Here is a 15,562-nt window from a genome sequence, read left to right as displayed (position 1 = left end):
TGATATTTTAAAAAGTTATGGATGAGTTATGACTAAACTTGGTAGCCTGGTGTTGGCTTAGCGGTTAGGGTGCCGGCTTGGGATCCTGGGTTCGAATCCCGGTCGATCGCTAAATTAACACCAGGGGGGTTGACTCAGCCTGTCATCCTTCCGAGGTCGGCAAATTGAGTACCAGCTTGCTGGGATGAATGATCCCGGTGTGTACCCCGGTTTAGAATAGGTACACCGTATCCCTGCGCATCGTAAGAGGCGACTAAGGGTTGGCGTCAGGAAGGGCATCCGGCCATAAAAACATTGCCTCAAACAGGGAACCATGATTGTCATGGGGCCCGCAAGGCTAACCCCCGCTCTAGCGGGGAAAATGGCCTTAAAACGATCATTCATATTCATATATGACTAAACTTGGTGGACAAGTTGGTTCGGTGACAAGAACAAGCCGATGAGATTTTGGTTCAGGTCCGAATCCAGATCCGGCCTATCAGTGGATAGAAAACAAACTGTTCAGCCTGGCGGAGGTATTCGCTCTACCGAGTGCTGTTCTAGTTTACTTTATTTTTGCACTGCACAAACCCTCCCTTTATTCTTGTAAGCTTGCCATGTTTCCTCACCTCTCCTCCTGTACTCTTGTTTGTTCATTATCTTGCCAAAACGAAGTTTTTGCAAGATGTATCAGTCAGCTTGTATGTTTGTTTGTTTGTTTTTATCTTGCCAAAACGAAGTTTTTGCAAGATGTATCAGTCAGCTTGTATGTTTGTTTGTTTGTTTTTTTGTTTTTTTGTTTTTTTGTTTGTGGTTAATCATTTTTTTTTCACGTTTAGATCACTCTGTAGACCACAGTTATTATTGGAAACTCCTGTAACTTCGCATATCAGAGTCCTATAGAGATACCCTTCAGCACACAAAATTTTGAAGGTCAAGGTCAAAGGTCAAGGTCACTTTGCGGTCAATCATGGAGGTCAACGAAACCCTTATTTTTTGAGTAACTTTGATCGGATCGTCTCCAAACTTCATGGGAATCTAGTATATGGTCCGGCGCTCAGCTGATTAGTTTTTGGTGGCGATCGGCCTTGACCTTCATGGTTAGCGCTGGAGGTCGAAAATTATTGACCCCAAGGTCAAATTACGAAACCCTTATTTTTTGAGTAACTTTGATCTTATGATCTCCAAACTTGGTGGGTATATAGGGTGTGGTATGGCGCTCAGTTGATTAGTTTTTGGTGTCGATCGGCCTTGACCTTCAAGGTCATTTTGAAGGTCATTCAATTTTGACCAAAAGGTAAAATTTTCAAGTTTCAGTTACCATATCGAGTAGTACCTCAAATTGAAGCCCTTGTTGAGTGCTTTCCAAACATATAACTAGTTTGACAATGTGACGTCATTTCACGGCGTTATGACGAAAAAACTGCACTTTTCATGTATATTGTATTGCTTTAGTTCGCATTGTTTAGGTCACTCTGTAGAGCACAGTTCCCTTTGGAAACTCTTGTAAGTTCGCATATCAGAGTCTTTTAGAGATACCCTTTAGCACACAAAATTATGAAGGTCAAGGTCAAAGGTCAAGGTCACTTTGCGGCCAATCATGGAGGTCGACGAAACACTAATTTTTTGAGTAACTTTGATCGGATCGTCTCCAAACTTCATGGGAATCTAGTATATGGTCCGGCGCTCAGCTGATTAGTTTTTGGTGGCGATCGGCCTTGACCTTCATGGTTAGCGCTGGAGGTCGAAAATTATTGACCCCAAGGTCAAATTTTGAAATCGTAGGTACCATATCGAGTAATACCTCATATGAATGCCCTTGATGAGTGCTTCCCAGATCTGTAAACAGTTTGACGCTATGACGTCATTTGATGACGTCATGACGAAAAAACGGAATTTTCATGAAAAAATTATTTCCTCAGTTCTCATCAAAATCTTTCAATATTTCATGTGCGTTGGTCATGAAGACATACTATTCACCATACGAAATTATTACGGTCAAGGTCAAATGGCAAGATACGGTTCACCCTGTGGGTGACATATGTTCATTTTGTTTTTTTGTTTTTTTGTTTTTTTGTTTGTGGTTAATCATTTTTTTTTCACGTTTAGATCACTCTGTAGACCACAGTTATTATTGGAAACTCCTGTAACTTCGCATATCAGAGTCCTATAGAGATACCCTTCAGCACACAAAATTTTGAAGGTCAAGGTCAAAGGTCAAGGTCACTTTGCGGTCAATCATGGAGGTCAACGAAACCCTTATTTTTTTGAGTAACTTTGATCGGATCGTCTCCAAACTTCATGGGAATCTAGTATATGGTCCGGCGCTCAGCTGATTAGTTTTTGGTGGCGATCGGCCTTGACCTTCATGGTTAGCGCTGGAGGTCGAAAATTATTGACCCCAAGGTCAAATTTTGAAATCGTAGGTACCATATCGAGTAATACCTCATATGAATGCCCTTGATGAGTGCTTCCCAGATCTGTAAACAGTTTGACGCTATGACGTCATTTGATGACGTCATGACGAAAAAACGGAATTTTCACATTTTGGCAAGATACGGTTCACCCTGTGGGTGACATATGTTTATCCCTTTATTTGTTGCACTGCTCCACGGTCAGTGTTTCCTTCGACTCTTATCTATCTCACTCTTTATTGAGTTCATATTTTATATGTAAAAATTGTATAGTTTGCATCAAACATTTAAAGTCCCATGGCAAATTATGTATAAGCAATATGTGAAATTGGGTACATACCGTCGTGCGAGTCCAAAATCTATTATCTTGATACGATTCCCTTTCTTATCAAGACAAAGTATGTTTTCCGGCTGAAAATGCACACAATCAGTCGAGTAATGACTGTCACATTGATTAGATTGGAAAATGATGTTTATGTCATTCTACAAAAATAACTCTCCTGCAGCTCTGATATAATAACTTTTGAAGTCGCATATCAGTTATCAAAAACTGCTCCTATAAATCTAACAGCCTAATAAAATCAGGAAGCAAGATAATCAAACAATTAGTTGCATACCGTCATATATCAATATTTATCCAGCAGATATTTTCCATTTCATGCTGTCGTCTTTGCATTGCCTAAACAACATTTATAAACCTCCCACACATAGAGTGTGCTGAGAGAGCATTTAAGTCCTTAATTGCACTGTTAATGTGATTTGAAATCAACGCTCCAAGTTCCTGGATGACATTATGTCATGTTTACAGCACATTCAAACTCGCTGCCCTTAAACTAATTTATAATTATTTGCTGAGTGCATTGTAAAAATGATGAAAATGACACGCAAGCATACACCCACACACACACACGTTAAAATGGAGTTGCACTGGGAACTGACAGCATAATACAGTCCCTTACCTTGAGGTTGAGGTGTAGAATATACTGCTGGTGCATGTATTGTAAGCCTTGACAGATTTGCCACACAAATATGCTGACATCAAGTTCAGTAAGGCCTCTGTCCTCATTACCAATGCAGTCAAAAAGCTCTCCTCCTTGGACACTGCATCGGCAATACATTGTTTTAGTGATAGACATTCAAACTGTCTTCCAACAAAATATTTTGTTAAACTCGGTGAATAGAACAGTGAAGTAAAAATCAGTTTAGGTCTACTACATTAATTGGGTCATATAAACTTATTGTAAAACCAATAACAGAAGGACCTACTATTCCATGATCAGTACAAACTCGTTCTTTGATTCAAAAGCATCGTACAACTGCACGAGATTGCTGTGCTTCAGGTGATTCATCATGTAAATCTCATTCCGTACTTTATCCTGTATTCAGTCATGAGATAACAAAACAAAAACAATTAGAAACAAGAAAAAGAGCAGAGATTGCAAACCCTCGCCAGGATGTCTTTTCAGTGGTTTTCTAAGGCTTTTGTGTTAAAACAAAAATGGCGGCCCAACCACGTGACCGATGACGTCATCATTTTTTTTTTTAAACTAATTTATTCCTAGATTATGCTCAAGAAATTTAATCTTGATCGGATGAAGTTTTATAGTTGTCGAATTATGACGTCATAATGGAGGCACCTATAACATCATCATTAACCTATTTTATTCCCAATGGAGAGTTCTTTACAATGAGCAATGTCTCAATTTTTTCTATTCAGCCCTTTCGGAGATATAGAGGTGCAACGTTTTTTGGTTTTTCCAAGATGGCGGCCAAACCACGTGACCGATGACGTCATCATTTTTTTTTTCTCCACCACTGTATGCCGACATGGCGCTCAATAAATTTCATCTTGATTTGATGAAGTTTTGTACTTGTCGAATTTTGACGTCATAATGGAGGCACCTATGACATCATCATTATCAGATTTTATTCCCCATGGAGAGTTCTTTACATTGAGCCATGTCTCCATTTTTTCAATTCAGTGCTTTTGGAGATATAAAGGTTATGATAAAAAAAATTCTACAGGAGGAGTTGCACCTATGGTGAAAATTTCCTGTCAATCGGACCAACGGTTGCAGAGAAAGTCATATTTATTCTGTGCGGACAAACACAGACAGACAGACAGACAAACAAACGGACTCAAATGCAATACCCTCTCCTCTGGCGAGGGTAATGATGCATGAATACACCACTCATTTTATTTGCAACACATTCTGTTTGTAGTCTGCAAGACAAAATATTTCTATATTCACCTCCGCTACCGAAGGTTGGCTTATGTTTTCACCCCTGTCTGTTTGTTTGTCTGCGAAAACGATATCTCAAAAAGTCACGGACCGATTCAGACGAAATTTTGTGGACTGGTTGGGTGTGTAATATGAGGAAATGATTAGATTTTGGAGAAGGTCTGGATGCTGTTACTAGAATTTTTAAAGTGATTCTTCACCATTGAGATATATGGCCAAAAACAATATGTAGCACGATATCTCAAAAACTTTTTACGTGATTTGATGAAACTTGGTAGACAGGTTTGGTGCTTGACAAATAAGAATTTATTTGATTTTGGTGAAGATACGGATCTGGTATTTTATGTGATTCTTGACCATTGTGTGATGGGCTTAAATGATATATAACACGATATCTCAAAAAAGTATGGACGGATTATGACAAAACTAGGTGGGTGAGTTGATTAGGTGACAAGAACAAGCTGATTAGATTTCAGGTACGGATCCAGATCTGGCCTATCAGTGGGACACAAAACGGAAACCTCAGCCTAGCGGATGTGCTCCACACTCAACTGAGTGCCATTCTAGTTAAATATTTGTTTGTAGTCTGCAAGCTATCTGTAGTGTCGCTGTTCCCTTGATTAAAATACTTACGGATTTTTTGCATGAATAGCAACCTCCTGACAGAACGCAGCCACACCTGAGTGGTTACTGTTACCCAACCCAAATGAAGCCGTGACTTCAAAGATTTCCAAACTAAAACAGTTTTTCATGAGCCAGTGCCGAGTGGTTGTTGTTGGCTTGTGAACGAGCGGGGCCTAATCCCTTAAATGAATATTAAACATGAAAAGGATATTAAACAAGATAAAAATGAATTTAACCCTCCAAGAATCTCAAATGACTGATTGTTTGTGCGAAAAAATGGTGACAATACGAGGCAAGCCCTTCCTTAAGAAATAAATAAACAATTTCTTACACAGGACATGATAAGCTGCAATTATCATGATAAGCTGTCTCACTATCTGCCATGATCTTTCCTGGGAAAACCACATTCCAAATCTGGCCTCCAAAGCCAGTCGCCGACTGGGCATCCTCCGTCGTGTGAAGTCCTTCCTTGGCACACCTGAGCTCCTCACCACATACAAGGCTTTCATCCGCAGCTCAATGGAATACTGTTCCCCCCACTGGGCTGGTGCTCCTGCCTCACACCTAGCTCGTCTTCACGCTGTTGAAACCAAAGCTTTCAGAATCATTGGAATCTCCCGCGATGACGCTAACTCCGAGGGCCTTTCACTCACTCACCGCAGGCAGGTTTGGTGGTCTTTCCGTCTTCTACCGACTCCTATCCGGCCTTGCCCCCCCCCCCCCAGCTCTCTCTGGGCTCTGTCTCCCAAATATTCATACAGGTCGCACAAGATCTGCCAGCAATCATCTTATAGTTAAACTGCCAAAATCAAGACTTTCTGCTCACCTTCACTCCTTCATTCCCCTTTTCTCCCGCTTCTGGAAAAAAACTCCTCACCTAAATTTTTTTACAAACTCCCTCCCTCTCTTCAATCCCACTCCTCCCTCCAGGTCTTTAAAACAGCTGTTCACCACCATCTCTTATCTTCCCCCATCCAAAACCTTGATCTTTTCTACCCCCGCTAATTTCACCCCAGATACACTTTCTGAAATACCAACTTCTTGACTGGAAGTCCTTGCAGTGTCCTTGTGTTTTATACTTCTCCCCCCCCCCCCGCCCCCCCCTTCCCACGCCTCCTCCCCTCAAGCCCTCTCCCTCCCACAGATCTCCCAATGTCCCTGCTCTCAAATGTTGTGTTTGTGTGCTTCCCCTTCTCTCCCCATCTTGTCTACCGCTCCCCTTATTATATATTTTGTGTCTTTGATTTTTTTTTGCATGTGATAAATGTTAGCTCTTTCACGAGCCTCGATTCTGTATTCAAAAAAAAAAGAAAAAAAGAATTGCCAAAACAAAATCACAAGGCAACAACTTATCTTCCCCTTCGAAGTCGCAAATGCACTCATGGACTCAAACAAGACTGGCTAGCGCAACTGAGTAAGGTACCTAACTCGAGTATGTGGCTGGACCACAGCTGTGGCATGAAGCTAGAGGGGAATGCTGCTACCACAAAGCTTGTGCAGAAATCTGTGGATATGAAACCAGAGCAGAGAACGCACATGGTGGTATTTCTCAACCAAGGCAAGAGTGAAAATCCAGAGAGAAAAAGAGAGGTCACTTCTCGCAGCCTGATTTAATTACCAAAAACTTGCTCTGGGGCAATCCTCTCATGAGATGCAACTGTTTCTGCCCCAAGGGATTCCACCAATCACAAGCTACATGGGTTCCACCGACTCTACCGTGAGGCCTTCATGAAACTCTGCTCTGTTAGTCCACCAATACCTGCCTCAGCTTCAAGGACTTTCTGGTGATAGACAGCAGGGAAGAGCGTATTCCTATCTGGGGCTTATGGAGATGTGACGTCATCTCACGGTTGTCCTAGAGTCTGCCTGAGTTTTACAAAGGGAAAAGACACGAGAGACCTTAATTCACATGTGATTACAGAATAGGAAGCTTGTCAAAAAATTTCCTTTTATTCTCTACAGGATCGAGGCACATGGAAGAGTGAAGTGACGGAATGTATTGGACTGATAGAGGGGAATCCAAATCCGTCCATAACTTTTTGAGATATCCTGCTCACAGACAAACAAAAAGGGGTGAAACATAACCACAGTCCACCTTCGGTGGTGGAGATAAAGAGAAGTGAGCTCTAATGAGAAGTTTGCATCACCAAATTTTCTCTTTGCAAGTTGAAAGGGCTATTCATAACACCCTGTTCAAGATGCTCATGAAACTGATTAATGTTCAGTCCAGAAAAAGAGCATTCACTGAAACAAAGCTCACCTTTGCTTTCGCTTCCTTGACCATGATTATTTTTGCTGCCAGAATCTGTTCAGTCTCTTTGTCAACACACTTTTGCACTTGACCAAATCTTCCTCTGTAACATGAATTAGAGGGGGAATAAGATGGCACATTTCGTTGAGAAGAAATAGTAAGTAAAAAAAATAGTAAGTAAAAAAAATTACCCCCCACCCCCTTTCACCTTACACCCAACCCTCATCCCACTCCCCCCCCCAACCCCCAACCCCAAAATAATTATTAGTACTGGCAATATTGGTGCCATAATTATATTTACTAGCAAAGTACCCGCCCTACGGGTGATCTTGTTCCAAGCATACAATACGTTCATCTGACGCATACCTTTATTTGGGTGGTGTATAGGCAACTGACAGCTGCCTCAATCACTCCCAAAAATAAAACAAATAACCCGGATTACTTGCATGAAGAGAAAACATGCCTTAGTACTGCTTATAATTCAAAACATGTCACTGCCCTGAAAAAAGTGGGGACACGAACACTGTAAGTGCAAAGGGTGGGGACTAGTAATACCCTTTCCCACCTTGAGGCAGCGCTACAAGATACACATTTACATAGAGATTTTGCGTCACGTCAGCGCGAAAAACACTCAAAAAACACCGGTCCATTAATTATATGAAGGATTACTTTTTACGGCATAGCCCATAGGGCAAAGCCGTCTAGAACAGTGTTTGTCTGACCGTATGTATGTATGCAGGGTCGGCGTCAGAACAAATCTAATTGGGGGGGCATTAGGTTAACCGCGGGGGCGGGGGGCACAAACTGCCATTCAAGAACTCAATCTATGATGTAAATGCTTGATAATAAGCACCGCACGAACACGGCCAAGCACCGCCTAACTTGCCAATGCTAACTGTACGCTACGCGCACTCATTTCTGTTCGAAGTGCAGTCTGATAGTTGCTTGCTCTCACTGAAACATTTTGGTGCCAAGCGCCGTCTGACTTGTTAATGCTAACTGTACGTTATGGGCGCACTTATCTTGACGTAGTGACAACAAATCAAACCAGTAGGTCATAGGTCAAGCACTAGACCAATGAGCATACCACTTCCCAAAATGTGACCTTATGCAAATATGACCAACAGGGTGTGTTTTTTTCTTTTCTTATTTTTGTTTTTTTTCATTTCATTTAGCGAAAAGGTTTTCACTTTTAATATGATAAATATAAATTAATTCAAAAAACGCAAAGTTTAGCGCCAAAGGCTTGGCCTGCGGGTGGGTGGGTGGATGGGGGCCACAATAACACATTTGGGGGGGGGCATGGCCCGTGAATGCCCCCCCATGACGCCGACCCTGTATGCATGTATGTATGTCCCCTCAAACTTATACCAATCAGAGCTTATACCACGGCTGTGGATCTGGTCACATGACAGGGTGATGTGATTACGTCTGATGTGATTACGGCGGCTGACTTCGCACACCGCCATTTTGTTTCCAATTTCGTTCAGGCCGAACGTATCGCCGAACCTGTCATATATCACAATCGCCATGCTCTACCTTTACGTTTTTCATTCAGTGTGAAGCACATACAAACCGATTGTTAAAATGACCATCAAATATCGAAAGCATCGGCGTTACATCTCTTCCAACAACACGGTACGTATCGGCCTTAGGCTTCTTGCCTCACCTTCAGGCCGCTTCGGACAAATTAAGCCCAGGTTTCTTAATACAGTAGTATCGTTTCAGTAGTATCGTTTTCGTAATAATAATAATAATAATAATAATAATTTAGTAAATTTGACCATAACACTTTAATCCCAATGTGTCGTGAATACAAAGTTAATGGATTGAAGTGGTGTATGGTTCATGAATCGATGATGAGCGGTGTACGGTACAACCGCGGAAGTAAGGAATTAGCCTCCGTTTTTTTATAGTAATATCATCTATCTATAATTCCAGTAATCTCTGTGTGTATGTGTATGTGTCTGTGTGTGTGTGTGTGTGTGTGTGTGTGTTTGTCTGTGACCGCTGTTTCTCGACAACCACGGGTCCGATATACTTGAAACTTGCCAGGTATATTGCTGGGGACCCGAGGATGTGCCTTTTCAAGGTTTGAAATTAATCGGACAAGTGGTTCCCAAGGTATGGTCACCGTACTCGCAAGCCGTTCGCTTTGGCTTTGCGAATGGACCAAACCATTTCATGTAAATAGAGGGGGGGGTTCTACCGTACTCGCAAGCCGTTCGCTTTGGCTTTGCGAATGGACCAAACCATTTCATGTAAATAGAGGGGGGGGGGGTTCTGTGGTCGTTACTGCCACGTGGTTTCAAAGTTTTTTGTTGTTGTTGTTGTTTGCACGCATGTTTTTTTGCACCCACGTACGGGCACGCCCTAGTCTATCTATAATTCCAGTAATCTCTGTGTGTCTGTGTGTGTGTCTGTGTGTGTGTTTGTCTGTGACCGCTGTTTCTCGACAACCACGGGTCCGATCTAATTGAAACTTGCCAGATATATTGCTGGGGACCCGAGGATGTGCCTTTTCAAGGTTTGAAATTAATCGGACAAGTGGTTCCCAAGGTATGGTCACCGTACTCGCAAGCCGTTCGCTTTGGCTTTGCGAATGGACCAAACCATTTCATGTAAATAGAGGGGGGGGGGTTCTACCGTACTCGCAAGCCGTTCGCTTTGGCTTTGCGAATGGACCAAACCATTTCATGTAAATAGAGGGGGGGGGTTCTGTGGTCGTTACTGCCACGTGGTTTCAAAGTTTTTTTTTGTTGTTGTTGTTTGCACGCATGTTTTTTTGCACCCACGTACGGGCACGCCCTAGTTTTTGTAATAACGATAACGTAACATTAATATTATAGTAAATCTAATCGTAACACTAATCCATTCGTAGTGACTGCAAAGTTACTGGAGGTTAAAATATATCATATTCCATATATTAAAGTAGCGGCAGTTTTGTGGCCATCCGTCACGCCACGTCATTATGTCTCTGATTTCATTACGGGGTACAATGGCTGACTCCACCGACCGACGTTTTAATTTATATGTTGTACAGGTCGACCCTGGCATGTGTTTTTACACACGGACAACTGAGCATTGCAGCGAGTAGAGTAGGAGACCCACTCAATCTACGAATCTTTGCCAAACAGAGTGAATTCCAGATGAGGACAGGAACTGCACATGCTGCAGGCCGACTAACCCTCACCGTTGTTTCTAGTGAGATCATATGAACTCAGGAGCAGATCGAGAGTGAAACTTGGAGGGTTAATAGCTCCCAAGAAAATGTTGCTTTAAAATATTTTTAATGGACTAAAAAACTTTAAATGGACAAATACTTTAAATGCACCTTTTATAGTTGACGAATATATATACATGACAACAAACGTAGGCTATATGTAACAAGTACAAAAAGTTTTAATTAAAACAAAAGCCGCGTCGATGTTACACAATGCCTAGATGCAGCTGTGCCTATAACGTCGATGTTATAGGCACAGGACAATCCTATTGATTCGATTACTTGATGTTATTTTTGCAAAGTGAAAATATATCTCGGCAATTTCCCGTGTGTGGCAACGAATTTTTAATATATCTCGGCATTTTCCCGTCTGTTATTTCAGGCGGTGTATGACTGACCATGCCGCGATTTAAAATATATATATCTCGGCAATTTCCCGTGTGTGGCGACACGTGAACGAAGCTATGCTCCTCTCTCCACATTATTGTGACGACGTATAAATTAAATATTTCATCGTGACGATTGTCATCAAATGGACGAATTTTTAATATATCTCGGCATTTTCCCGTCTGTTATTTCGGGCGGTGTATGACTGAGCATGCCGCGATTTAAACAAAATATATATATCTCGGCATTTTCCCGTCTGTTATTTCGGGCGGTGTATGACTGAGCATGCCGCGATTTAAAAAATATATATCTCAATGCACTTGAAGTTACAGGCCTTTGAGAATTCATTTCGTTCTATGAAGGGCAACTTTCATCGGATTTTCTTCCCGTTTTGTTTCAACCGAGTCTAAAACTATGTTAGCGACTGTGAAAAATGAAATGATATATCGAATTTGATTTGAAATAAAACTGTGTGAGAGAGGAAGACACCACGGGCCTACAAAACAGGCCTCAAAGCTATGCGAGTTAATAAAATGGTGGATATTTGTTTATATGAAGCCTCTCCCAAAATGGGTGGAGCTATGGTTCCCAGAATGGGTGGAGCTTCGAGGTTTTGTCTTCTCTGCAAGAACAAGAAGAAGAAGAAAAAGAACAACAACAACAACAGCAGAGGGCACTCTATGAGCAGCGTCTGCGACGCGGCTAAAAATAGAATTTCCATGGTGACAGACAGCTTGGAGACTTAGAGTACTTTAAAATAATTTAATACTTACATTATTTGCTAACTGCTATCTCCACCCAGGTCATACTATCCTCTTCAACTAAAGTATCAAACAAGCCTGGTTATGCCACTGTTAGACTTTCGGTCTTGTTTATTTTTTAATCAAAAGTGATGCAGTGGTTGTGGGAGCACATGAGAGATTACCATGCCATATATAACTAGCAGGTACCCTTGGAAATTTCACATAATGTAAAATGTGACTTCAACAATATTATGCAAAGAATAGTTAAATATCATCCAAATTTAATATTGTCTATATACGTGCTCCATAAAAATGTTGCTTGAACACCACAAGTCCTCAACTCCCCCGCCTAACCCCAAGTTCTCAATTTTTCCCCCAACCCCAAGTCCTCAAATCCTCCCCCGACACGAAGTCCACGACCTCCCCCGACACGAAGTCCACGACCTCCCCCACCTCCACTCACGAAGTCCAATGCCCCCCCCCACCTCCCCCCCCCAATACCAAGTCCTCCCCACCCTGTCTTCAAATCCTTTACCCACTCCCAGTCCTCAACCCCTCCTCCTCTCCCAAAACCTCAACCCTCTACCCCAACTTGCTGTCTTCCCTTCCCCCTTTCTTTCCGTTCTTTAAAGCAAGATAGCATTCTTAAATCATTATATACTATTTCGCGATTACCTCATAAAAATGGTGGAGAGCCAGCCCAGAGGGGGAGAGCAGACCCTTCATACATTTATTCCCCTTAAACATCTTCACCCTTTAGACCCCCTTTACCCTTCAGACACATTGACCCCTGAGACCTTTTAAACCCATTTAGACACTTTGAACCTCTTTAGACCCTTTAAAACCTTTTAGACCCTTTATACTCCACAACTCTTTACGCCCTTTAGACAATTTAGACTAACCCTTAGACCTGTTAACACCCTGTTTAGACACTGAAGACCACTTTAGACCCTGGACTACGATTGGAACATACCCTTTAAGACATTTAGCCCCTTTTATACCCCTTACACCATTTAGACCCCTTGGAATCCCTGAACCCTTTGGACCCCATAAGGTCATAACTACTATTGGAAAATACCCTTTCGACCCCTCAAGACCCTTCTAAACACCGAGGACCACTTAGACCTTTTAAACCTTTACACTCCTTCGGCCCTACAGACCTTTAGACCCTCCAGAGTTTAGACCCCTTCAGATGCACACCATACAAACATCTATAGAGCCTTCTTATAATATACATACTACCTTTTTTAGCAAGTAATGTACAATCTCAACCCACCCGGAGGTGGATGCTCTGCGAGTTTGAACATAATTTACATATTGGGTCACTGAATTGGTTCACCAATAAAAAGCTAGAAGCATATTATTTTTGAAGTCAAAGCTCACGGTCACATAAAATCATAAAATTTCATTCTATTAACTTGAAATTTCAACAGGATTTGCATATTTTGTCACAGGATTGGTTCACCAAAATTCAGAACGATCGATTTCGCTATTTTGACATGTCAACGGTTTCCATGACAACATTTTCACCCCCATTATAATGAAATGTGACTTGTGATTTTGTTATTGCCATTCCTCAATAATTTTTCAATATGTCAAATTCAAACGTACACTGCTTATTTGTACGTATGTGTAGTATTTATCTGTAAAAGTTGATCAAAAGTAGTCAAAGCTCCAGGCCAAGGCCACCAGAAACATGTAAAACAACTATTTGTCTGCAGTTAGAAAATGTATCAGCCAAATTTGTTATGCATAACAATCAATCATGTAAAACACTTGATAGGTCAATTTTTTAAACTGGAAAATTGCTGTTTCCATGGCAACTATTGTTTATTTGGATTTTGCAACTATTGTGCTATGGACGACATACTTCTTGTTGGTTTGTGGATTTGTTTGTGTGACTCCTGGAGGCATTACTAACCCACTGGACTGAATGAGTAGAAAACTGGTGGTTGTTGTATAGCCCCAGATAGTTCTCTCAAACAAGCCCGTGACACGGAGAGAGCCGATCGATCTCCCAGAAGCAACATAGTGATCCCCCACATCCAGGATGGTGTACCCCCGCCTTCAGGAAGCCAGGGCCATGACAGAGTTAGATAGAGGAAACGAGAGACTAGACAAGAGCGAAAGGGCCGGTCCATGGGGACCGATCGGCACTCTGACCATTATCACGCTGCCCTGACGCGTCCGGGCAGCAGGGAAGAACGGGGAAGATTTGGCCTCCGACTTGCATTGGGGGGGTACAACCACCACAAAGAGGCGTCTCCGATGATTGTAAAACTGGTGGTTGTACTGTGGTATGTATGAGGAGGTTTTAGGTGAAAAACAAATTCATATCCCCAGGGATCAGGGTCGGGAGAGGAAGCAAATTCTTTCTATTCAAGTATGTATCATATAGTGCACTCCCTATGTGGGGTTATTACAAGCCATAATAATTAATATATGACAATTTTCTGCATGAAAACCACAGACATCATAGAAGTGGGGGAATGCCATACTAAATGTCAAACTGTTTGTTCTTTGTTTTACTTATATGCACTCCTGAAGCGGGATGAGTTGGAGAATGGTTGTTGTATTCGGGGTGTGCAGGCGAAGCTTTTCCATGAAAAATAGGTGATAGGTGCGGTTTATATGTTTGGGAAGTGGGGTTGTACTCGTGGGGTGTGTATGGGATGGTTTGGGGGTAAAGTGAAAATCATACTCTTGGGGGTGAGACGAGCACCTCAAATTTATCGTATCTAAATGGGAATCGTATAGCGCCAACTGCTGGAAGCTTTATTGCAAGTCATAAATCATAAAATGGGGGACGTAAACCCGTTCCTAAGAATGTCCCTAACAGGTTCTTGCAAGTGTAATCCAATATTTCATTGTCATTGACTTTCAAACTTTGCAGGACCAAGGACGGGGCATAGATCAGAAGGTTTAACAACAACCAAAACACCTTTCATATATTGTTTATTCTTCAATTAAATTAGGCCGAGTAATCTTCTCTACTCTTTTTTTTTTTTTTTTTTTTTTGTATACTGAATCGAGGCTCGTGAAAGAGCTAACATTTATTTCACAAACAAATCAACCAGACAAACGAAACATACAAAAAGAGGGAGCGGAAGACAAGATGGGGAGAGAAGGGGAAGCACACAACCACAACATTTGAGAGCAGGGATAAGTGTGGGAGGGAGAGGGCTTGGGGGGAGGAGGCATGGGAAGGGGGGGGGGGGGGATATTGATATATTCTTGGCATGGGAAGGGGGAGATAAGATATATTCTTCAAATAAAGATGAAATTTTGTAGGCTTATGTCGTGTATTTATAGCAGAGGATATTGAAGGTAAAAGGCAATCTACCAACATTAATAATGGTTACAAAGCAAAGTCTTAACTTGTTCTGACAACATTATCTCTAAAATTGAAATAAACATTTACACAATACAACACTTAAAAAAAACAAATCAGAAGAATATTTGTTTATTGAAATGCATTGATTACAGCAAGGCTCTAAAACCAAATTTTAGTATTCAAACTGCATTAAACCGTACCTTTTGAAAATTGTTATTTTTCATTCTTTCTTTTTGTTTTTCTTGAAAGATTAATGAAACAATCTTGCGCAAACATAGCAAAGGACAGCAAAGCCAAATATAACAATGTTTAACTTTTACTATATCTATGATGGGTTTATCTGTTAGAGCGGATCTACCTCTTG

At 41.5% G+C, this 15,562-nt stretch overlaps 1 protein-coding gene across 1 annotated transcript in view; it reads right to left on the bottom strand.

The window, feature by feature from the left end:
* Positions 1-15,562, bottom strand: part of LOC137429356 (uncharacterized) — a 73,008-nt gene that overhangs the window by 14,349 nt on the left and 43,097 nt on the right. The window contains exons 7-10 of the mRNA XM_068119309.2: positions 7,521-7,614; positions 3,660-3,769; positions 3,353-3,494; positions 2,734-2,804 (exon numbers count right to left, since the gene is read on the bottom strand). Of these exons, the coding sequence (XP_067975410.2) occupies positions 2,734-2,804; positions 3,353-3,494; positions 3,660-3,769; positions 7,521-7,614 (417 nt within the window). The remainder of the gene's footprint in view (positions 1-2,733; positions 2,805-3,352; positions 3,495-3,659; positions 3,770-7,520; positions 7,615-15,562) is intronic.

This window comes from Myxine glutinosa, chromosome 6, assembly GCF_964187855.1.
Source record: "Myxine glutinosa chromosome 6, kmMyxGlut1.1, whole genome shotgun sequence".
Taxonomy (NCBI): domain Eukaryota; kingdom Metazoa; phylum Chordata; class Myxini; order Myxiniformes; family Myxinidae; genus Myxine; species Myxine glutinosa.
This window is presented reverse-complemented; position numbering and strand designations above follow the sequence as displayed.